General features: G+C 41.3%; 3 protein-coding genes across 4 annotated transcripts; 1 reads left to right on the forward strand and 2 right to left on the reverse strand.

Annotated features, from left to right (window-relative positions):
• The first annotated feature begins 329 nt into the window (after positions 1–329).
• Positions 330–11,400, forward strand: idua (alpha-L-iduronidase). Its single transcript, XM_053421241.1, has 14 exons — positions 330–685; positions 1,833–1,973; positions 2,087–2,169; positions 2,354–2,461; positions 2,603–2,698; positions 3,239–3,441; positions 3,708–3,887; positions 6,598–6,814; positions 6,984–7,193; positions 7,334–7,455; positions 10,283–10,408; positions 10,502–10,578; positions 10,789–10,889; positions 10,980–11,400. The coding sequence occupies exons 1-14, from the start codon at positions 516–518 to the stop codon at positions 11,078–11,080; spliced, it is 1,935 nt and encodes a 644-aa protein (XP_053277216.1). The 5' UTR covers positions 330–515; the 3' UTR covers positions 11,081–11,400.
• Positions 11,139–14,533, reverse strand: LOC128438632 (purpurin). 2 transcript variants are annotated; one of them, XM_053421242.1, is made up of 6 exons: positions 13,047–14,533; positions 12,789–12,903; positions 12,440–12,576; positions 12,220–12,332; positions 11,926–12,138; positions 11,139–11,714 (listed from the first exon to the last, which is right to left on the reverse strand). In XM_053421242.1, the coding sequence occupies exons 2-6, from the start codon at positions 12,900–12,902 to the stop codon at positions 11,704–11,706; spliced, it is 588 nt and encodes a 195-aa protein (XP_053277217.1). In that variant the 5' UTR covers position 12,903; positions 13,047–14,533; the 3' UTR covers positions 11,139–11,703. The 2 variants fall into 2 exon arrangements, with proteins under 2 accessions (XP_053277217.1, XP_053277218.1); XM_053421243.1 differs by having other exon boundaries at positions 12,789–14,533.
• Positions 14,534–20,202: 5,669 nt separating this feature from the next.
• On the reverse strand, positions 20,203–23,744 carry LOC128437967 (potassium voltage-gated channel subfamily V member 2-like). The gene is made up of 2 exons (XM_053420288.1): positions 22,410–23,744; positions 20,203–20,469 (listed from the first exon to the last, which is right to left on the reverse strand). The coding sequence occupies exons 1-2, from the start codon at positions 23,742–23,744 to the stop codon at positions 20,203–20,205; spliced, it is 1,602 nt and encodes a 533-aa protein (XP_053276263.1).
• Between the last annotated feature and the right edge of the window lie 294 nt (positions 23,745–24,038).

Consider the following 24,038-nt stretch of genomic DNA (forward strand, 5'->3'; position numbering starts at 1 on the left):
ATTATTTCATGCATGGTATGAATGTTTCTTTGCTATATCTCCGAAATCAATTTATTTCTTCATTTAATATTCCAGATAATCATTAGTTATTTTGTTTGTTTGTTTGTTATGGGAACCTGCAGTGAAATGCATCAAATGAATTTATCTAAACAACCTATACAGATAGATACACACATACACACATAAATATACACACATACATACATACATGCATACTCAAACACACTTGTATGAATCTATTCACCTTATGTCTTTTGACCCTGACCAGAGAAGATTAGTGCCGTCACAAGGACAACAAGACTACATCCATGAAGAAAGACTACAACAGTGTCGCAGTTAATTGACGTCACCACCATCAGCTGACTGCGACGGTATCTCGCTGCTACAGCGGAGGTGTGATGGTTTGTTGTGATTTCACAGTGAATTGTGAGGTTTCCGTTCCACAGGGACGCACAGACAGTGGGTCAGACATGTTGGATTAAAGGCGACACCTCGGCGCTGATCTCACCTGTTTCATGCGCATTTCAGAAAGTCGCTGTGTGTCCGACATGAGGTGGGAAAGTTTCTCTGTCCTGGTTTTTCTTCTTCTCTTCGCCCCAACGTCAGGAGCTTCATATGTGATCACAGCTGATGTGAGCAGGGCGGCGGGAGATCTGAAGCACTTCTGGACAAGCACTGGATTCTGGTAAATCAATATTTGTCTTCCCATTGCGTCCAGCAGAATACACAACAGAAAGTTCGGATTTTACTGCATTGGAAAAATAACTTTATTGTAAGGCCGAATCTACCAGAAGTCGTATGTGATTATAAAAATATGTGAATTAATATTACATCAACTCGGCATCCTCAAAAAAGCCATGATAGTTTTTTAAATGTTTATTTTTCAATTGGAGATTGGCACAGTTTTTCTCAACAGACTACAAAAGTCAGATCTAGGAGCTGGTTTCTTAACCTGATTGTGCAACTACTACACATACCAAGGAAGGTATTGGAAGCACTCTGCCGCCATCTAGTGGTCGGAGTGGAAAATACATAGTAGCCCCTTGGGACTGTGCAGCAAAGTTAAATTGAGGTATTAAGCTGTATTTGAAATACTCTGATAATGGACCAGCAATGATTCTTCAAAAACATATGTTGTTATTCAATTTCAAGCAAAAGCAGCAATAATTTACATACCAGAGACTGGAAAATTTCTTAAATTAAGGTTATGCCCCATTATGCCTAATGTTGCTAATTTGCCTCACACCTTAATTTTATATCTACTGTATATTTTATATTGAAATTAACAATCTCCACTGAATTTAGCATCTGTATGACAGCCAAAAACACAAATAATATATTTTTTATATAATTTGAAATTAATTCAGGCAGTAAGGGGTTAAACGTATTGTTGACACTCAGTAGAGCTCATACCTCCAGCTAGGGCCAACAATCCCCTTGTGAAATCACATTTACATTCACTGGAGGCAGATTTTTGTTTGGATCTGCACCAAATTGTACACACTCTAAATATCAGTCCCCTAAATATAACTTTTCCCCCATCAAGATCCAATTATTCCATGAGAAATCATCGGAAATGTTGAAAAATGTATTCTTTAACAAAGTTAAAGAAATTGAAAATCCCTGTATCGTTCCCCCGATGAACCAAAGTTTAATGAGTTCTCTCCTGACTCACATCATATCCTTCCACCACGTTTTGTAGAAATAGGTCCAGTAGTTTTTGTGTTGTCCTACAAACTAACAGACACACGCACAAATAAACCATGTGGATACATTACAATCATTTTTGTGTCATCGCAGTGTTAAACAGGAGGTTGTTGTTTTGTGTCCAGCCCTCCTCTTCCTCACACCCAGTCCGACCACTTTGACCTGAGCGTTGACCAGCAGCTGAACCTGGCATATGTGGGCTCGGTTCCCCACGGGGGGATCCAGCAGGTCAGGATACACTGGATGTTGGAGCTGGTCACTGCACAGTAAGTCGACCTGCAAGTGGAGAGCATGTAGTAGAATTAAGGATTTGTCTAATTTGCTAATGATATAAAGTGTGACTTTTTATTTTATTTATTCTAACTGTCTGATGTTGTAGAGATATCAGAGGACGACCTCAGTACAACTTCACTAAACTGGACCAGCTCATAGATCTCTTGTGGATGAATGGACTCCGACCAGGTACTGAGCCATCACCACAGGCTTAGAAACATCCCATCATATATGTGATGCAAATCAAAAATCATCACACTCGCCTCAATGTTTTCATCTGGTGCCAGTTTGGTGCTGACTGGCTGAAACCCAGAGGTTTGATTTAGATTATAAAGCTGAGTTCTTTTTTATCTCTTGCACCTCTGGTTCTCAGGCTTTGAGCTGATGGGCAGCGTCTCAAACTACTTCACTGACTTTGAGGAAAAATCCCAAGTGGTCGAGTGGAGGAATCTGGTTTATCTCATAGCCAGGAGATACATCGGTGAGTGCTGAATGATTATTTAAAAAATGATTCCAACCTGGTTGCATGAAAGTTGAAATTTTACCCTTTTGTATGTCATTATTGAATATTACACATATTTGCATCATTTCAACCCTCTGAAATGTTGATTCTGAATCTCAGACAGATATGGCCTGGGAATTGTTTCTCACTGGAACTTTGAAACGTGGAATGAGCCAAACAACCATGACTTCGATAATGTCACCGTATCCATTCAAGGTAAAGTCATAATAGTTTTTAATATGAGGAAATTGTGACTGTAATTTTGGCTTTTTGAAGGGATCTGGATTTTATGGCTTCAATCTTTTCCATACATGGCACATCTTTGTGTATTTCATTTTTTAAGGGAGCTGGGGTTATAAGGTTTATGTGTGAAATAATCACTTGAGTGATGTTAGATCAGATCACTCACAAACTTAATTTCACTAAAGGCCGATTTGTTCAATAATTTCACTCCTACACTTAGTATTAAAATATATACTGTACCAGCCACAATAAGGTACTGATTTTACATAAAAATGGAATTAACCAATCACTATTGTGACCGGCAATGTGATGTATATGTTTTTGTACAACTATACAGAGAACACTGTGCTGAGATACAGTGCTAAAATTCAGCTCATTCAAATGATTGTTTATTAAAATAAGATGCAATAAAAGTTGGCTTAGAAATATTTCTCTTTGCTGTGAGAATGAATAGACACATAGGCGTGCAGGAGTTGTGCCCATGACCATTTTTGTGGCTCTTCTCTTTTTCAGGGTTCCTGAACTACTATGACGCCTGTTCGGAGGGTCTGCGTGCTGCCAGCCCCCTTCTGAGGTTCGGGGGTCCCGGAGACTCCTGTCATTCCCCCCCACACTCTCCATACTGCTGGGCCATGCTGCAGCACTGCTACAACGGCACCAACTACTTCACTGGAGAGTCTGGGGTCAGGCTTGACTTCATCGCCCTGCACAAGAAGGTGGGGTTTTCTGGATGTTACCTTATCAGGTCAATTTCGATACCAGGTCATGAGAAGTTTCACAGAATGATTGAAATATATATTATATTATCAGCACGGTCTCCAGGTGTTTGGTTTGAATTCCCGTCCTGCTGGGACCTTTCTGTGCAGTTTTCATGTCAGGGCTGCTTCACATCCAGCTTCCTTCCACCCACTGCACAAAGACAGATTGAAGTTCAGTGGAGAGTCTTTTTGTTGGAAGCTGACTCTCTGTTTCTGTCCCTCAGGGAGGAGGCTATTCGTTGCCCATCCTCCAGCAGGAGATCCAGACAGTAGTGGAGATCCAGGAGCGTTTCCCCCGGTTCCGCAGCCTCCCTGTGTATAATGATGAGGCTGACCCTCTGGTGGGCTGGTCCAGGCCTCAGGGGTGGAGGGCCGATGTGACCTACGCTGCCATGGTGGTGAAGGTGAGGTGAAGGGATGGAGAAGAGCAACATTATACCCACAGAGTAAAGTTCTATTAGAACCTTGGAATGGTGAAGACCAACATTCATCTCTAAGTACGAGTGCAGAGGAAAGTGAAATGGGTCTCGATAGAGCTAACTTCTCATAGGTATAAGTCCTGTGATGGAAATCTGGAGATACAAGAGGCTGGAAACAACAAAGTTATCTACGTGTATTTAATAAGGGGCTTTCTGCAGAAAGGATCAACACAGGGAAACCACAAGGGTCTCAGAGTGAGGATGAAGAACAGTCAAAAACACAGATCTTATATAGAAGGATTTAGGGCTGTCCTTCTGAACCAATCCAGGAAGGTTACATGGGTGGGGGAAGGAGAGGAATCTAAACATTAGCAGCTGATTCACATGTGTTTCCTTAGGTGATAAGAAGACATCCACTCCTTCCTTTGATGGGTAATTAAGTAACAAATGGTCAACAAATGTTGACGTATTTCAACACTAACAGTTCCGACCATAAAACAGCTCAAGTCTTAAACATTTGGGGTATGTAAATACAAGTCATAAAAGTCTCTTACAAGGCTGTAGAAACTTACTATCCAAATACAAAATAGTTTGTTAAGCATATTTAGTTAATTTTTCTACTACAGTCCCCTAAACATGTCTGATTTGTTTCATCCATGAGTTACTCTCTGATAAATTAACAAAAATTTAAAAAAAACATCTCACATCTCACAATCTTAAATAAGTTGAAAAGATATGCGTGGATCTGCCTCCTGATCCAGATCCGCAACTAAATATAATGAGTTCTTCCCTGACACATGAATCATCCTACCACCAAGTTTCGTAGTAGTTTCTTTGTAATCCTGCTAAATAACAGACAAACAAATGCAGAGGGGAGGAAATGATATACAGTGGGCAAAAAAGTATTTAGTCAGCCACCAATTGTGCAAGTTCTCCCACTTAAAAAGATGAGAGAGGCCTGTAATTTTCATCATAGGTATACCTCAACTATGAGAGACAAAATTAGAAGAAAAAAAATCCAGAAAATCACATTTATTTACATTTATTTGCAAATTATGGTGGAAAATAAGTATTTTTCAATAACAAAAGTTCATCTCAATACTTTGTTATATACCCCTTGTTGGCAATGACAGAGGTCAAACGTTTTCTGTAAGTCTTCACAAGCTTTTCACACACTGTTGCTGGTATTTTGGCCCATTCCTCCATGCATATCTCCTCTAGAGCAGTGATGTTTTGGGGCTGTCGCTGGGCAACACAGACTTTCAACTCCCTCCACAGATTTTCTATGGGGTTGAGATCTGGAGACTGGCTAGGCCACTCCAGGACCTTGAAATGCTTCTTACGAAGTCACTCCTTCGTTGCCCGGGCGGTGTGTTTGGGATCATTGTCATGCTGAAAGACCCAGCCACGTTTCATCTTCAATGCCCTTACTGATGGAAGGAGGTTTTCACTCAAAATCTCGCGATACATGGTCCCCTTCATTCTTTCCTTTACACGGATCAGTCGTCCTGGTCCCCTTGCAGAAAAACAGCCTCAAAGCATGATGTTTCCACCCCCATGCATCACAGTAGGTATGGTGTTCTTTGGATGCCACTCGGCATTCTTTCTCCTCCAAACACGACGAGTTGAGTTTTTACCAAAAAGTTCTATTTTGATTTCATCTGACCATATGACATTCTCCCATCCTCTTCTGGATCATCCAAATGCTCTCTAGCAAACTTCAGACGGGCCTGGACATGTACAGGCTTAAGCAGGGGGACACGTCTGGCACTGCAGGATTTGAGTCCCTGGCGGCGTAGTGTGTTACTGACGGTAGCCTTTGTTACTTTGGTCCCAACTCTCTGCAGGTCATTCACTAGGTCCCCCTGTGTGGTTCTGGGATTTTTGTCCACCGTTCTTGTGATCATTTTGACCCCACGGGGTGAGATCTTGCGTGGAGCCCCAGATCGAGGGAGATTATCAGTGGTCTTGTATGTCTTCCATTTTCTAATAATTGCTCCCACAGTTGATTTATTCACACCAAGATTCAGTCTTCCCAGCCTGGTGCAGGTCTACAATTTTGTTTCTGGTGTCCTTTGACAGCTCTTTGGTCTTGGCCATAGTGGAGTTTGGAGTGTGACTGTTTGAGGTTGTGGACAGGTTCAAACAGGTGCCATTAATACAGGTAATGAGAGGAGGACGTAGGAGCCTCTTAAAGAAGAAGTTACAGGTCTGTGAGAGACGTAAAATCTTGCTTGTTTGTAGGTGACCACATTTTTTTACTGAGGAATTTACCAATTAATTCATTAAAAATCCTGCAATGTGATTTCCTGGATTCTTTCCCCCCATTCTGTTTCTCATAGTTGAGGTATACCTATGATGAAAATTACAGGCATCTCTCATCTTTTTAAGTGGGAGAACTTGCACAATTGGTGGCTGACTAAATACTTTTTTTGCCCCACTGTATATTTAAACACATTTGAGAAGATGATTACTCTCACTATGACTACAGCTCCACCAATTTATCAGTAGATCAATAAAAAATGTTTGCTGATAGGGAAAGACCTTGATTCTACAGATGAAACAATCGATTAAGGACTGTGACGGAAGACATTGAAGTTATCATAGCATCACTTTAGATTTTTCAGAAAATATTGACTGAAATAGAAACAATAAGTTAAGTCTGACCAGTCCTCTGTCCCGCTCCCTTCAACAGGTGATAAGACAGCACCAGGATCTGCTGCTCTCAGACCCCAACAGCACCATCAACTACACCCTGCTGAGCAACGACAACGCTTTCCTCAGCTACCACCCGCACCCCTTCACCCAGCGCACGCTGACGGCACGCTTCCAGGTCAACAACACCCAGCCGCCTCACGTCCAGCTCATCAGGAAGCCTGTCCTCACTGTCATGGGCCTGCTGGCTTTACTAGGTGACGCTCCAGGGTTTTATGAGGAAATGTATGATTGAGGTGTGTTGGCTGATGTGTGGCTTTTCATAAGTAGACCCAGTGTAGCTAACGCTCCGCTCTCCAGGATGTTGCTGCTTCATGTGTCCCAGTCTCATTGTAACAGCCCTGCTGTGTGTGATCTCACGTTCAGGAGAGACCCAGGTCCTGGCTCGGGTTCTGAACGCAGCAGGAACCAGCAACAGTACAGTGGGAGTTCTCGCCAGCAGCCACAAGCCTGTGATTCCAGGAGGCTCAGACAGCTGGCAGGCGGCAGCACTGGTCTACAACAGTGACGACAACCGCACCTCCACCAACACTGATGATGTCACCGTTTCACTGACAGGACTGGCTGCACAGAAGGGTGCGTTTACCAAAAGACTGTTGGCTTTAATGCTTTAGTGTCAGAATATTGATCTAATAACTGAAATCTTACAGGACGTTATTTCTGTATGCGTGTGATTCACTTCAGCGCTGCGTGTGCTGTGCGTTGTGTGTATCCAGGTCTTGTGTATGTCACGTATTACATGGACAACAACGTGAGCAACCCGTCCCAGCTGTGGCAGAGCATGGGCTGCCCCGACTATCCCACGGCAGAACAGTTCAGACGGCTCAGAGGGATGGAGGTAAACAGGACTGATGTTTTTTTATTATCAGTATTTTAAAATTGGATACAAACATCAACATTACATGGTTGTTGTTTTCATTTGAATTTATTCAACCCAATTTTATTCTCACTATTATGATGCTTGGTTATTTGTCGTGCAGGTTGAGTGTTTGTTAAAAACAAACCAGTCAACGTTCGTATAAAGCTGTAAAATTGCTTATACAGTGTACATAGAATATTATACATCCATTTGATAATGTAAATTATGAAAAAAGCTATTAGAAACTATTAAACTATTAAAAACTATTTCAAATGTAATTTTTAACCATTATTGTTAGAAAACGAAAACATTCAAGTTCAATTTAGAGTAAAAACATACTCTTCAGCCTTCAAAGTTTATTTGTCTCCATGCAGGGTTCATACGGTCATGGAAAACCTGGAAAAGTCATGGAATTTTAAAATTAGTTTTTCCAGGCCTGGAAAAGTCATGGAAAAAAATTATCTCCCAAAAGTTTTGGAAAAGTCATGGAATTTTGTTATATTAATATTTTCATGTTGTTCATTTTAGGGATGGACATAATTAATAGACGATGAGTTTCGTCGATGACATTATTTTTTCATGGATGAAAACTATTGCATGTTCGCTATGTGGCAGGACGTCGGAATATCCGAGTTGCCTTGAACGCATCACAGCGAGAATGTTAGCATTTGGAGAAAGCAGCCCGGAGCTTACCTGCGCTGCTCGGCTTCATGTCCGCACACGGACCGTCAGTCCACCTGGAGGGGAACCCGGACAGACCCGGGTCTGTGTCAGGGGTTCCGGGAGTTAGGGCGTGACAATAACTTGACTGAGAGGGCGAGAACAGTCAAATTCAGCTAGCTCCAAACGGGGCTTAGTCTAGAGCAGGGGTTTTCAAATTGGGTGAATGTGAGCCTCCCCTTAGAGTAGGTAAGGACAGCCGAGCCTCCCCTCCAAAAAAATGAATCCCGTCCGCCTGACCTAACCCACACACGCCTCTTCAGTAAATGCCATCTTTTGTGTGTTCCAGGCAATGATGATTTTCAATAACTAATCAAATGTAATGTTGAAGACATTTTATTTCCACAACTTTTTTAAAAGTGCATTCATAAACGATTCTTTGCAACAGCAAATCATTTCCAACTTCATGCAGGCCTAATTGAGGCTACTTTTAAAATTAGGCCTATCCACAAGTCAACAAAACATGCTTAACATGTGTAATCGGCGCCAAAGCTACAACCAACGACATCCGACGGCTGATCGGTGCTGTGTGACCGGGCTTTAAGCGCACATTTGAAGGAGATGCACATCGTCTCGAAAAGAATCTGCACAATGGACAACTCTCTGATCAATGAACGACAACGGCATATTATCAGATCGAACAGATTCACATATTTTCATGAAATTTGTTAACGATTTCAGCCACGTACAACCTCAAATTTAAACAACAAACAAAATGCGTCAAATTCACATCATTTGCGCTACGAGCGGCATCAACCCTATGGCCCACCCAATTCATGGATTCAAGACAACACAACATTGACTTTCAATTGAATCGTCCATATCAGTGGGAACAATGAGGCCTCGCTTTTGATGCACAGAGGTGTTCGATGCGGGGCTGCAGTGCAGAGAGAAATATACACAAGTCGTCCTCCACCTGCAGCCTTGATCTGTATTTGTTTTTAATCACGGTCAGTGTGGAAAACCCACACACACACAAGTACGTGGAGGTAAAGGGGATTAAGACTTCCATAGCCCTATTGGAGATCTGGGGGAACTCGCTCTCCACAGACAACCAGAAACGCATTCAAGATCATTTTTCCTACGTTTTTTGCTGGGTCCTGTCTCCTCCCTTAATGCTGACTCCTGTTGACTTGGGACAGGGAAACGATGCATTTTAAAACTAATACACGCACGCACAATTATCGATATCACTAGAGCTGCATACAGATGTGTATTTTGTTTTTGCGAGTGTCTCGTGTCGCGCCTCCCCTTTGGCTCTTTGGCGCCCCCCAGGGGAGGCGCGCCTCACCTATTGAAAACCACTGGTCTAGAGTACAGCAGCGCATATTTTCAAGTGTTACCAGTGAACAGATCCCGTTTAACTGCCACAAGAGTTGTTCATCTTCGAATAAAGATCTCAATGAGGAAACACGCTTGGTTTTTTCTATTTTCACTGCATTTTAATATAGCCTATAAATAGTGAATATTAATATGAAAATATTAATGATTAATCGAAAATTGATCGTTAATTCTCCCAACGATCGATTAAGACCATTTAATTGAATGCCCATCCCTAGTTCATTTACGCTGAGTTTTAAATAATTCATATGCTTTTAAAGAAATACGCTAAAATATAAGCAGGCATACTTGGGTTTGTGTAATTTAAAGTATACTGTATGCCTTGGAATTCTCATTGTTAGTTTGAATACTACATTGTCACTTTTTCGCGAATACACCGAGATTTCACAAAATGTTCGGTCAAGGAAATTTGGTTTAAAGTCATGGAAAAGTCATGGAAAAGTCATGGAAAAGTCATGGAAATCCACTGGTCAAAATATGTATGAACCCTGTCCATGTGACCCTGAGGTTCTTATGACAGATTAGTTACAGCAAGAGTTCAAATAAGTATTAAGAGTCTCGCACGGCCATTTTGGGGGTTGTTTAAGTACCACGGCATTAGACAATATACTATAATCACATATCTATGCGTTGGATGGTGTCTGATTGATTGAAACTACAGAATCTCACACTGTCAAGCTGCAACTTTGCTCTAACATGTTTGAGTTGAGTTATTTGACCCACTGATGAGGTGTCGTCTTGTCAGGAGCCTCGTGTTGATGGACCCTGGGAGGTTCCTGCAGGCGACACTCTGACTCTGAAAGCCAAACTGTCCGTGCCCTCCCTTCTCCTCATCCACGTTTGTGCTCGGCCCAAAGCTCCGCCTGACCAGGTCGGTAGCAACAACACACGAAAACAATGTAAACTTAAAACAACTCTGAGTGTATCTCAAAGCCTGATACTCTCTAACTCAATATGTGAACAGGTTAATGGATTACGCTTTGTGAGGATCACCAAAGGCCAAGTTCTGATCGTCTGGTCTGACCACTGCGTTGATTCCAAGTAAGTGCACAAAACTAATGATATCCCTATGTATTTAATCTAGCAATCCCCAAAAAATGATAAAGGATGGGAAGTAGATACAGCTTCTTATCCTAAGGTAATAATGCAAAGCAGCTCCGAAGATTGAATCCCTTTATCATGATGTTGAAATGCAGTGGAAAGGTCCATAAATGTTGTCATCCATCATATGTTTTCCTGTCTTCTGTGCAGATGCATCAAGACTTTTGAAGTTGAATTCTCCGCAGACCACAAGAAATTCAGCAGGATTAATACACAGGACACCATCTTTACTTCATACGTCTTTTCACCAGGTGAGAATTCCTTCAAGGATTGAACAAGTGATGAAAATCAGCAGCATTATGTTATAGAAATAACAACGTATACCATGCTGTGTTCTGTAGTGGACCTAGAAGTCAGCGGTGTGTACAGAGTGCGAGCTGTGGACTACTGGGGAAGGCCTGGCTCGTATTCACTGCCAGAGAAGTATTCAGAGAAGCAATAGACCAGGGTCATGTGACACCTTGATAAATGCAGTGTTAAAATCAGATTTTACTGTTGATACTTTCTACACAGGGTCACTTGTGTCTCCACTGTTATCAAAATAGATATATTAAAATGTCACTAGACAATGAGATGAGTAATCTGATTACACTGTTACCAACGGAACAAAAAATCGAATAGTTACATTCCTCTTCTTTACATATCTGTATTTTATATTATATTTTATATACTTGAAATATCACAGATTTTTATATGTTATATGTTAATAAGTAAAAGTTGGATCATCATTGTCAATTATTAAACAAAGTTGTTTTTGCAACAGCAAGTTTTTGTACAAAATTTATTGTCACCAATACAGATGGATTACAGTGCATCACGGTTGATTTGTCACATTCACTCAAACCCTCCTTGTTTTCATTGGATTACATTTGGAAATTTATTTTTGTTTATGGAAGAATTAGTATTGAATTGATCTGATCGTTCTCTTCTGTGCCGTTGGAACATAGCAAATCCTAATTAGAACAGGATTATTCTCCTCTCTCCATCTCTGAGAGGAACTCTGTCTCTATCTTGGGCAGGATGATCAATCCATGGCTGTTCAATAAACTCCAGCTTAGGTCCAATTTAGCAAGCTCCTGTTAAGAATAGAAGAACAAGTGATAGATGAGTTTACATGTAGCACAGAGCTAAACATTAAGACTTAATATCAGGGAAAATCTCGGTGAACTATTTGTCATCCTTTTTCTAAGTTTAAAAATTAAAAATACACACTCTTTTACAAATTTAGCAGCGTTTGTTTACTTCTAGTCTTACGATTCAGAGAATCAGCTAAGACTGAGTGCCTACCGGTCTGCAGCACAGGCTGGAACTGTCCGGCCATGCAGACCTCCTCCTGCTTTTGGCGAACGACTCTCTGGATGGCGGGGGAGAGGCCACGGGGGTTGCGGGAGAAGACCAGGGAGTAGCCGTCCTCGCAGCTTCCATCCTCCTTTTGGGTGCGGCAGGCGTAAGTGATGGCGTAGTTTTCATAGTCTGTGTCAATGACCCAGTAGTTGTCACCTGGAAGAGCAGAGAAGCAGGAGTTAATCACAGTTGTGTGTGACAGAGAGCTAAAGGATGTGTACACCTGAGGAGGCTCACCGCCACTGGACAGGTAGCTGGCCAGGCCCTGGTAGTTCATGAACATCTTGCCGGGGGTACCGGGATCGGGCACGGAGTACTGAGCAGCCATGTCCGCGCACACAACCCAGAACCTGGAAGTCATAGATATGTCACATTTGTAAGCAGGAATGCATTTATGCAGTTTGGCTTGAATATATCGTATTTAATATAGCGAACTCTAAAAATGACTATGACCCACCCAAAGAGAGTGACTCTGCCCTTGGAGGAGGCCACCATGGAGCCATCGTCTCCAACGGTGTATTCAGCAGAGATGTTATCCTGCAGGAACAAACCCTCGGGGTCTTTCTTCTGCAGAGCGTACCATTTTCCAGCGTACTGTCATCACAAATAACAAAACGTCAAAAAATCAATCGATAATTTTATTTCAACACAATTCCCTTTTGTGCTTGTGTGAATGAAATGCAAGACACTATTACATTGTATGCAGATGATATCCTGGTTTATCTGGAGTTTGGATTAGTTTTCCCTACTTGTCTTCTAACATACTATTTATGGAATTATATGTATTCCTAAAAGAGTGTACTCACTCTCACGGGGTCGAAGTCCTCTTTGACTATGAAGCTGTCTACCACGCAGGAGGCCAGGCTCTGCTCGATGCAGGCCAGGATCAACACCGCCACGGCAAACATTGGGATGTCCATTCTAGAGGAAAACCCAAATTGAGCAAATGTAAAAAAAACAATTCTGTTTCTTATTTACAGCTGCACAAATCTCAATCAAAAAGCTACTTAAGCACGTCTACTGTAAAAAGATGAGTAAATCCCCTCCACACAGCATGCGCCTACCTGAAGTGCAGGGTGAAGCAGAAGGAGGTTTTCAGTGTCTGAGCTGTGGTGAGCAGACAGTGTCTCAGTCTTTTATACACGATGCTCGGACAAGCTCAATGATTTATTTTCAATTCTTGAACCTAAATGCAGAGTTTAAATCTACCAATAATCCAGTTAACAAAATCCCCTGTTATAAGCAGATGAACCCTCAGTGTTTAGCCTTTATGTAATTGTTGTCAGGAATGTATAATGGCCCCCGGTGGTGAAGAGGTGGCCTGAGCCTCAAGTCACATGTCCACACCGAAGGTTTTTATATGGAGCAAACAAGTGTATTTTCGGCACTGAGTTCACGTTGGAACCACAGACTGTTCAGGTGGGAACCTTATTATAGGACCAAGTGTTAAAAGCACTGACTTACTGAGTCACACCAGAGAGAAAATAATGTAAATACAGGGTGAATGAAAGACTCTGACATAATTTTATGATAAATCTGGAGTTTGTTTTGTCCATTATCCAGCCATCTTCTTTCAAGTTTTTTTTGTGTCCATCTGCAGATAAAGTTCCCAAACAGAGATAGAGTTCCAAAAACTGAACAAAGTTGATGACTGAGCAGAAAAGTTCTGTTATTATGCTTCATTACATTCCCAACTGGCCTTAATAACTGGGGACACAATTGATAAACCTCAGTTTATTATTGATAGATTTTAACTTTTGAAAGTGACTGTATGTGCACCTCAAGCATGAGGGTTTTCTTGTTTTTTAGTTTTTTATTTGGGTGCAAAACAGAAGTTCCACAAATGCTTTACACCCATTAAATAATATAAATATAAAATACTTTATGGCATAACTGCTAATGTGATGAGAAGCTGAAGAAAAGAGGGGAGCTTTCTCAGTGACAATCAACATTTTACATAAGAAATTAGTCTGAAGAACAGCGCAGAGTAATGAACTCCTGTGATGTTATGAGAGCCGACACTCAGGTGTAATTGGATGATGACAATTATTCTGCTCATGTTAAGTAACGTTCTGTCATCTTGTCCGTTAATGCTACCAGAGCTTAGACCTGTAATCCCGGGCCAAACTTACAGGAAACAAACAGCTGAGGTGTGTTCAAGGGAGTTCACACCACTTCATAATCAGCAGAGTTACAGAGAGATCCAAAAGTGGGACATAACTCTATTTCACAGGTAAAACGTGCCTTCCCTTTGGCTGCAGCTGATGCAATTATTAATCGAACTACTTTTTCTTACCAAAACTTCAATTAGATCAAAGAGTGTAGAACCAAATTTTGGAGAACCACCTAATAGCCGTCCGTTTTGAATTTGTTGAACCTGTTTTGACTTTTATTAAATTCCTTTTCATTAAGTGAAACGTTTTTATTTTTTTATTTTAAACATTTGATATTTCCCATTCTAACATATTTTTAAGCAATGGAACAATGTTTTTCTGATATCTATGTTGTGATATGCTTGTGTAAAGTTGCATGCAGATCCCAGTAAACCCATTCACCCCTGACAGGTTCCCATCACCGGTCTCCAGGGGATATTTTTGCTTTGTGCTACAATAGGTGAGAGCTAAGTACAAGTTAGACGCATGGAAGCTACTGTATATTTTTGGTTGACCTCGGTATTGTTTTGGTTCTAATAACAACCTGTGCTTAAGATATTAAGTAAGGCCATGTGCTCCGACACCCTGGCCGGCCAGCAAAGTTCAAACCATTAACCAGACACAAGACGAGTCAACAGTATTAACTCTAATCTGAAAACAAGAGACAGGTTTAAATGATGCTGTTGTAGACACACACTTGCCTAACGACAGGGGAGGAGCTCAGAGTGAACATGTCTGAGCTCGAGCCACGTCAGGTTACTGGCTGATGAATGAGGCAAGTTGCATAACGAGGAAATGAGCGAGTAATTGTCAGACTGTCAATGTTCGTTGATAAACACTTTCTTCTTTGGAACATATGGATATGATTTAAATGCTCAGTAAAATGCTTTTCAAAATTAAACCTGAAAAAGGTAATTCCTTAACATACTGTCCAAATAATCAGCTGCAGAAATCATTCACATCACTATTTTTGAAAGGTAGTAAGGTAATTAATCAGTACAAAAATGGATAGTCAAGAAAATTTTTTTTTAAATAAAAATGTTTCCTACTCCAGCTCGAAACTTGTGAAAAACTCATAACTTTTGTCGTCTACCTTTATAGACTTATTTACCATCAATAAAAAGAATACCTGTTGCACCTCTTAAATTATCCTGTCCGTCTTTATCTCTCTAAGGCTGATGATTACTGCCCACAATAAATAAAGTACTGAATTAACAGGGGTAATGTAGTTTATCAACATGTCATGAACAATATCTACAATAAGTTTTAATATTTGTCATTTGCTCACAACTTATGTGTAACCTTAAGAGGAATTTCAGGTTGAGGTAAACAATGCTTTTCCCATTAAACTACTTAAAATTACTATTATAAATCTTAGAATGTTCATATTACATTAATGCAACAAATTTAAAACACAAATAAGTCAATGTAACAGATTAGACACGTTGTATTTCAAGTGAGATCCACAAAAGGTCTCAAGTAGGAAGCAGAGGAGCATCATCTGAGAACCATGCAATCACAAGTTTTTTGGTTGTTACCATATTAAGACAAATGAAAAACAACTGCATTTTATACTATGACTCGAGTTTTAATTGTAAAGCAACAAGTGATCACTAAAATAGTACATCTGTTTCATCTGGGCTGTAACAGTTGGTGGGGGGGAAAACGATAATTCTCATAGGTCACACGTAAGTAAACGAAGACAAAGACTACAGTGGTCATGTGTATGTTTTTTCATGGCATTGCTTTGTTACAAAACTTAACGAAATAACTTATGAGGCAGCATTTGTAGAGTTAAATGCTGAGTTGAAGAGCCTGGTTTTATTACATGTTTAAAATTGCTAGCAACCCAGAGAAGTGTTGTATTACTCAAGTTAACACAAACACATCCACAACACATGACTGTTTGTGACCCGACTTTGCCGTCGTTACTCCAGAGGGAGAAGAGGTTGGACATTGCACATCTACGAGGACGTCCTCATGCAGCTTTACTTCAGAATGCTTTCTTCACTCGCTGTAAGGAGGAAAGAAATATTTAACATTAGTACATTTGTAATTTTACATTAACAGCATGACTGTAGTGCAACTTTTTAGGACAGTTCGAAGAATGATCTTACAATACATCCGTATGCTGTTGTCACTATTATTGTGTCCGCAGAGAATCATAAAGATGTATGTGTGCAAACAGGAAGCTTAATATCTTAAACTGCATTCAGACATGCACTGTACTCGCCAGTTCCTCAGAATTACAAATACAAAAAGAAAGGAAAATATTTCCCGGTGAAAAAGAAGTGCCGTAAATGTCGAGAGTTTGTGTTGATAAGAGCCGACAACGGAGGGTCCCCCCCAGAGAAAATGGCTTTAGTGAACTTATATATAAGGGAATAAGGCTGAAGACATTACCTTCTGCTAGTTGCTTGGCAATGCGCTCCTGCTCTTCACGGACCCTTTTCTCCTCTTCCTCGATCTTCCTCTCCTCAGCTGCGATGGGCTTCAGGTGATCTGAGCAAATTGGATAATGGATGGCAAGTTAAGTCTACATAAGGACATTTTTATTATCAACTGCCTGCTTTGTATCTCAAAACGACATCTGGTTGCATGATTTAAGGTAAATGTACTCTTGAGCTGCATTAAATAAGATTTGTATGTCTTGATATAGGTCAATTATAATAAGCTTAAATTACTTAGCAGCGTCAACACCTCTTAAATGAAATACTGCAGGAATTTAATACAGATTAGTCAGGTTTTTTTAACAATGGCTAAAAAATCTGATAGATCATTGTTTTTGAGTTTTTTTAAACAGGATAGTTGCATTGTTTAGTCCAAAAGATGTAATATTCTGTAGATTAGAGTGAGTTGAGCTCAGTGCACTGTTGCTATAAAAGACACATATGGGGTGAATAACGTACCATATCTCCTTTTGCCATAGATAATGCCAGCTATCAAAGCTGACCACCTGGCGGTCTGTAAGAGAGGAAAAATGAGTCAGCACATTAGTCAAAGTCTTTAAATCTCAGATTGACCTCCAATCAGAGAGTTAGAGGACAGAGGCATCTACATTACAATATCATTTGGAAGACGCTTTTATCCAATGCGACTTACAATTAGGGCATTCAACATCTATGAGGCCATTTAGGAGTTCTGTATCTTGCCCAAGGACACTTCGGCATGCAGATGGGGAAGAGTGAGGATTGAACTGCCAACCTTCTTGTTGGAGGACGACCACTCTACCCCTAGGCCACACCGCCACCAAGTACATCTAGAAGTACATGGTTTTTTTTGACAGCTTCCTAGCTACATTCTTTATGCAAATTCACTGCGTTGTAGTTAAGTGATTTAAAGTTATTGAAAGTGTGATCACGTGCAAACAAGAGTGGAATTAAACGTGTTTTCAAAGTGGTAATGAACTCATCCAAAGTTCAGTAAAAAACACTACCGAGAAGTTTCATTCATATATAGCAACAATACAGGTAATGTTAACATCCTATAAAAGGCAAAGAACAGGCCAAACCTAGAACACGTGTTACAGCTAAAGGAAGCAGTAAGCTTCACCTATACTTAATTAACCTTATGAAATGATGCGACATTACCACCTAATACTTTGTTATTGTACATTATGTCCAGTGACCACCAGCTAGCGCTGTCGTTTCTACGAGGCAGCTTCTTAACTTAGCTTGCAGCAGCGTCAAGGGCGAGTTTCCTTCAGTGCACTCTGCACAACACATGAATAATAAACACGTGTATCATTGTGGAGCTAATGCAGCACAGGAGTGTTCACTCATTTGACTTCAGAGCTCCTGGACGTCGCTAAAACGCAGCTAGTTGTTGGTTAGCATTCCTCCTAGCTACTGGTTAACATGTTAGCCTGCACCGCGCAGCTAGAATACTGAAATAGAAGCACAAGGGTCCTTTTCCAGTTGAGCAGGAGCAGCCACGTTACAGAGTACATTCAGCAACACAAACCTTGATCAGGGGCGACACTGCAACTGGAGGAGCCATAGTTTTCAGGAGGCAAGCCGCTAGCACCAGAGGTCACTTATCACCACAGAGGACTACAGAGGAGAGACGTCTTCTTCAGTGTGCTTTCAATGAAGCTGTCACTGTACAGCTACTGCCACCTTCTGGAGGAACTGGTCCACTGCAATGAAAAAGATTGTCGTTTTAGTTTTTTAGTGATTATATCATTGTATCTGTAACAAAATACATTTCATATAAAGACATATCAAAAGTAAAAACACAGCTAACTGATAACAAGTGAAAAGCAGCACCAGTGCCTGGAGGTTTGCTACATGTTGCATGTCCTGATTCAAAGAATGGCAGATACCATAAGAAGGAACTCATATTTGTTGCGTGTATCTCTATTTTTGCTGAGATATGTTGTAAATCAGCAAAAATGTCTACTGAATAAGACATCCGGTATTACTAACTAGTAATTCAAAAATATATCATCAGTTAAAACCTTCACTATCCACACCATCTCACTGTCTCTAACAGACTGCGGCTTTGTGTGCTAATTAGTTACTCTGAGGGTCCAGATCACGAAGTCTAGCTGGATAATATGTAAACCACAAAACATCTATAAATCTTACCTCTACAATGATTCTTGACAACTTTTCCTAATATCTTTATCTCCCGTTTGATATAAATAAGTTGTGCTGCTGATAGTTGCCATGCATTTTCAACTAGTGGTAATTTTGAAGCATTGCAATGTCGAAAGATATTATTTACATACATTATCGCCAACAATCTTAAATGTAACACTTGTCTGCGTTTAAATCACAAGCAGCAATGTTTCAAATTACGATTCTTTATTATAGCGTCCATAGTATTATTGAACTACAACTGGAGCTACCAGCTTTTTGTAATAGCAAATGTCATCCAGCAGAGGGCAGTATAGATGTATGCACGTGGTGTGAGCCTGTTGTAAAGTAGCTGCATTATTTCAATGAAGAGATACAGTCAAATGAGCAGTACAGTGTTTATTGACAACAGAGTAACAACATACATTGTGCATGCAAAACCACTGAAGACACATGAAAGCACCAGTGTCTGGAGGTTTGTCCTGATTCAAAGAATTGCAGCTGCAATTAGAAGCAACTATTATTTGTTGCGTGTATCTGTATTTTGTTCGATTTATGATGTAAATCAGCAAAAATCTCTATTCCCTGAGCTGATGTGGTGTTAAAAAAGCGTCTTCTCAAATTTCCTTGTGACACAGACTTCCTCACACTAAACACTAGGATGTTGATAATATGAAACATTTTCACTTTGGAGATCAGATTCACGAGGAGGATTTCCAAAACATATTTAGTTCGAAAGAAAGACTTCACAACTTAACTGAGAGACATACGGTATAATAAAAACCAAAGATTCCATTTGTGATGCTACACCATTTCATCTGATTGAAATATACACGTGTGTTAAGTATAAAAAAAATATTTCAGGTTTATTATGGAACATTGACAAATTTGACTGGCAACACAATGGGAAATACATTTTTTTTATAGAGGTTTCCCTAAAGTTCTCTCTGATATACGTATATGGTGCAGTGTTACAGATACAAGATGATTTTTTTGTGTGAGGATCTGAAGGTTGATTGTACTTTATAAGTTGTAATGACTGACTCAAACTGTTTAACGTACAAGATAATAGAGTTTTGTCATTAAAATAAATACATTTTTGTTGTGTTGCTGCAATCCCAATTTTATTCTTTTTCATTTTTGAGATACGTCCTCGCTTGAGATTGAAGGTCTTTCTTTTACATGCTTCTGACTATTAAGCAAGAAAAATTATATTTTCTGTATAGAAAAGTAAATGTTTTAAGAGATCATTCAGTCAAACTGCTTCCACTTGTTCTCCCAATTTGGCTTTGGAAATATTTGATAGCCATGTGCCTATGTGATCCCTCACTGGCTGCCCAACAACAAAGACGGCCACAACAAACGGGTAGAACACTGGCCACACCTTGTCTTCAGTCTCTGTAACATGTATTTGTCCTCATCAAATGTAGTTGTTGCAGTTTTACAGGCAAGCATATTTTTACACATATAAAAAGTAAATAAGTTCATCAGTGAGCAGGACGATGGCTGCTTCCAAACCAGTGGTTGAGCTTCATCGCCGTCCTATTGGCAAATCTCACCCTCCCTCGATTCTTCGAGGAGGCTGTGTACTGATTAGACTTGAGTTTAGCGTAATAATCCGAGAACTTGTTGAAGAGGATGGATATGGGCAGGCCGTTGAGAATGATTCCAAAAGCGATGCAGACGAAGGCGAAGATACGACCAAGTATGGTCTCTGGGTAGACGTCTCCGTAGCCCACAGTGGAGATGCTGACCTGCAGGGGAGCGAGCAGAGAAACCAGGGTTGATGGAGAAACATGAATCTGAAACCTGATCAGCAGAGTCGTTCAGTCAGTTTGTATGTTAATGGGCCTTTGATGACACGTGTGCATTTTACATTTATCAGACAGAAAACCCGAGCCTAGTCCACAGACACAGTTAAGTATAAACACGTGGACATAGAATAAGTTAAATTAGAAACTAAGTATCAACAGAACACACAGCATCACTGTTAGTGTCCACCAATCATAATTCTGGAGCCTGCAGTCTGTGAAAACCCCAAATCAATTCATTGATGATAGCGTGGCATCATGTTGAATTGTGTGCTCGTACGTAGAGAAAACATATGGCTGTTTTGCTAAACTTTGTTTCGTAAATTATTGGTATAAGTAACAATAAAAATGTGCACTTGTGTTCACACACAAAACCAGCTGTAGTTTGTTGATGGTTCATTTTATGCTCAATAATGCCACACATCAGGACCCAGGAGGATAGTACATGGTAAATGGTTTTGCATTCATATGGCACTTTTCTAGTCTTGATGACCACTCAAAGCTCTTTACAGTACAGTTTGACATTCACCCATTCCCACACACAATCATACACTGCATCTATTCGCAGCACTTGTTGTTCTATTAGGGGCAATTCAGGGTTCAGCATCTTGCCCAAGGACACTTCGGCATGCAGATGGGGAAGACTGGGGATCGAACTGCCAACCCGCAGGTTGGAGGACGACCGCTCTACCCCTCGGCTGTGGCTGTACTATAGTATAGTATAAATACTTAATTCATTAATACACGTCTCCATTTATGATAGACACAGTCTTTTCTAATGAATGTTGTAAACATTGTCATTTTGTTTACATGCTCTCCCTCACTTTTGACTCTCAATGAGGTTTCTTTGTTTTCTCTCCTGCTGAAAGGAGGTTTATCTGGTAGTTTTCTCCTCCGTCTTATTGAGGGTTACAGGCAGAGGATCTCGCACCTTGTGAATATGGGCAAGGACAACAATTTGATTGATAGAGATATGCCTTCTGAAGCTCTAGACATCACAATGTTAGCTCCTTGTAGCAACACTGTGCAGACAGTAACCTGTGTGGTCACTAGCTCTTCCCGTTTCCCACTCAGGTTTCCTGCTTCTTCTTCTTCCTGCTGATGTGAGAAATCATGCTCTACAGTGTGAATCTATCCAGGGTAGATCTGACTGTTAGTGAGCACCTTTGCCCACAGTCACAACCCTGTGTTGTTTTCTGCCAATAAGCTGCAGCAAACTAACACAGAGGGGGTTGCTCCATCAACTCAAAGACAGCAAACAATTATGCAACTTGCATTGTAGTTCCTCTTTTAAGGCAGGAGTTGGTAGCAGAGAGTATAGTCAACTTTACCACAACCATTCCTATGATTACAAGGATTTTCATTTCCTTCCAAGGGATTAGAGGTAAGATTCTACCACTCTGTGCAGGGCAGGGGAGTGATCTAAAAAACGTGTTTGTTCATGAAAAAAGGCGACAAAATCAAAGGTTCGCTTTATGGATTAACCCAGTTAGAGACACTAACTGGGTTACTCCTCCCTGTAACACTGACCAGGTGCCAAGAGTAAATACCTGATAACAAACATTGTACAAACATACAATCTGTGGTTTGAATCAAGTCACAGGAGCAGAGCTGGCCTCATTGTGTGCTGTAAGCCAGGTAGTGCAGGAGTGTCATCTAATGACATTTACACAGTAAACACACATTAAATAGCATTAGCATTAAAGTCATTTAGCCACAGGGCACCTCTGTTTACTTAGTTAAATGGTACACTTTGGTTTGTTACTTAAGTAAGTTATCTCTAAATTTCTTAAACATTTCACTTTACTTTCTCCTTATTATTAGGATCGCTGCATCTTCTTCTTGTTCCCCTCGTGTTTTAAATTTTACAAAGTTGAACTTACAGCGGCCCACCACCATGCATGAGGAATGCTGGTGAAGTTTGTGTTTGGCATGTCATGCTCCACAGTGTAAACCATGGCAGAGAAGCTGAAGATGCCCATGGCGATGAAGAGGAAGAGGCAGCCCACTTGCTGGTAGCACTGACGCAGAGTGAAGCCAAACGCGCGCAGGCCCGTGGAGTGTCGCGCCAGCTTCAAGATGCGAAAGATTCTCATCAGCCTCATGATCCTCAGCACTTGGCCCAGCTTCCCCACCTGCCCCATCGCCTGCATGTCGGCCTCGTGCTTCATGTAGTTTTCCTCGCTGTCGAAGAATTCCAGGATGGCCTGCAGGTACTGGGGCAGGATAGCGACCAGGTCCACGGTGTTGAGCACGCTCCTGCTGAAGGACTTGATGTCAGGAGTGGACACCAGACGAAGCAGGTACTCCATGGCGAAGAAGGCGATGCACATGGACTCCACATATTCCCAGTATGTCTTGCCACTGAGCTGACCTTTGGCAGTTCTGTACTGCATCTCCTCCACTGTGTTGAGCGTCATGGCCACCAGCGAGATCAGGACAAACAGGCTGGAGGCCAGAGCCATTAACTTGGCCTGAATAGACGAAAACGGCATCTCCATCAGGTTCCAGATGGCTCGACGCATCCGGCCCATGCACATGTCGTGAAACAGCTCCTCGTTCTCCTCGATCTCCACCTCAGCCTCCAGCTCCCTCTGGATCTTCAGCTGATCGTTCAGCTCGTCCTGCCGCTCCTCAAAGGAGATGCGGCAGCAGCGATGGGTGTTCTTAATCCTCACACCCCAGTAGTTGATTTCCTCCAGGAAGTTGCGGGGACACAGCTCGTCCTTGATCCACAGCACGCCAGTCCTGTAGAAGTTGAAGATGCTGTGGAAGACGTCCGGGTCCCTGTCGAAGAAGTACTCGTTGTCGATCACAATGTAGTCATCGCACAGGTCCAGCTTCATGTTGTGGTCAGTGTAAGTGGCCAGTCGTCCTATTCTGGTCTTGGGGTACTTGGCAGCCATCTTGTAGGCTATCTGGTATGACTTCCCCCCTACATTGATGTTGATCATGTAGTTCCTCTTGGAAGGTGAAAACTGCTTGGAGAAGCCGTACAGGGCGTTGTCCTCTTTCTCGTCATCGTACTCTGCGTATATGTCGTAGATGTCTCTGCTCAGCTCCTGCATGGAGTTCCATGTCTTCAAGCAGCTTTCCTTGGCCAGTGGGTAAGCAGTCTGCGATGGTCTTCGATTCAGATCCGAATCTGCAACTTTGTAGTTGGGGAAGAGACTCTGTCGCCGGTTCCACAAGCTGGCAGCCTTGCTGGTGCTCCCCATGTCGATGCCCCCCCCAGACTACAGCTCACACAGAGCACTCAGACCTGCCAGCATTACCAATGTCTAATATCCCCTTCGCTTAAGCAGGGAGGACATGAGCAGGACGCATCATGGCCCCATTAATGTTGCTGACTGAGAGGATCCACGTGCTTACAGGACATCTAAATACCATTATCCCCTGCTGAGCTGGCCGGCTGAAATGACGTTGGCCATGTGGCACATCTTAATGAATGCCCCTCATGAATTCGCCCACTTTGAATTTATATGCGTTTATATATTTTTTATATATATTTT

The sequence above is a fragment of the Pleuronectes platessa genome, chromosome 4, assembly GCF_947347685.1.
Source record: "Pleuronectes platessa chromosome 4, fPlePla1.1, whole genome shotgun sequence".
NCBI lineage: Eukaryota > Metazoa > Chordata > Actinopteri > Pleuronectiformes > Pleuronectidae > Pleuronectes > Pleuronectes platessa.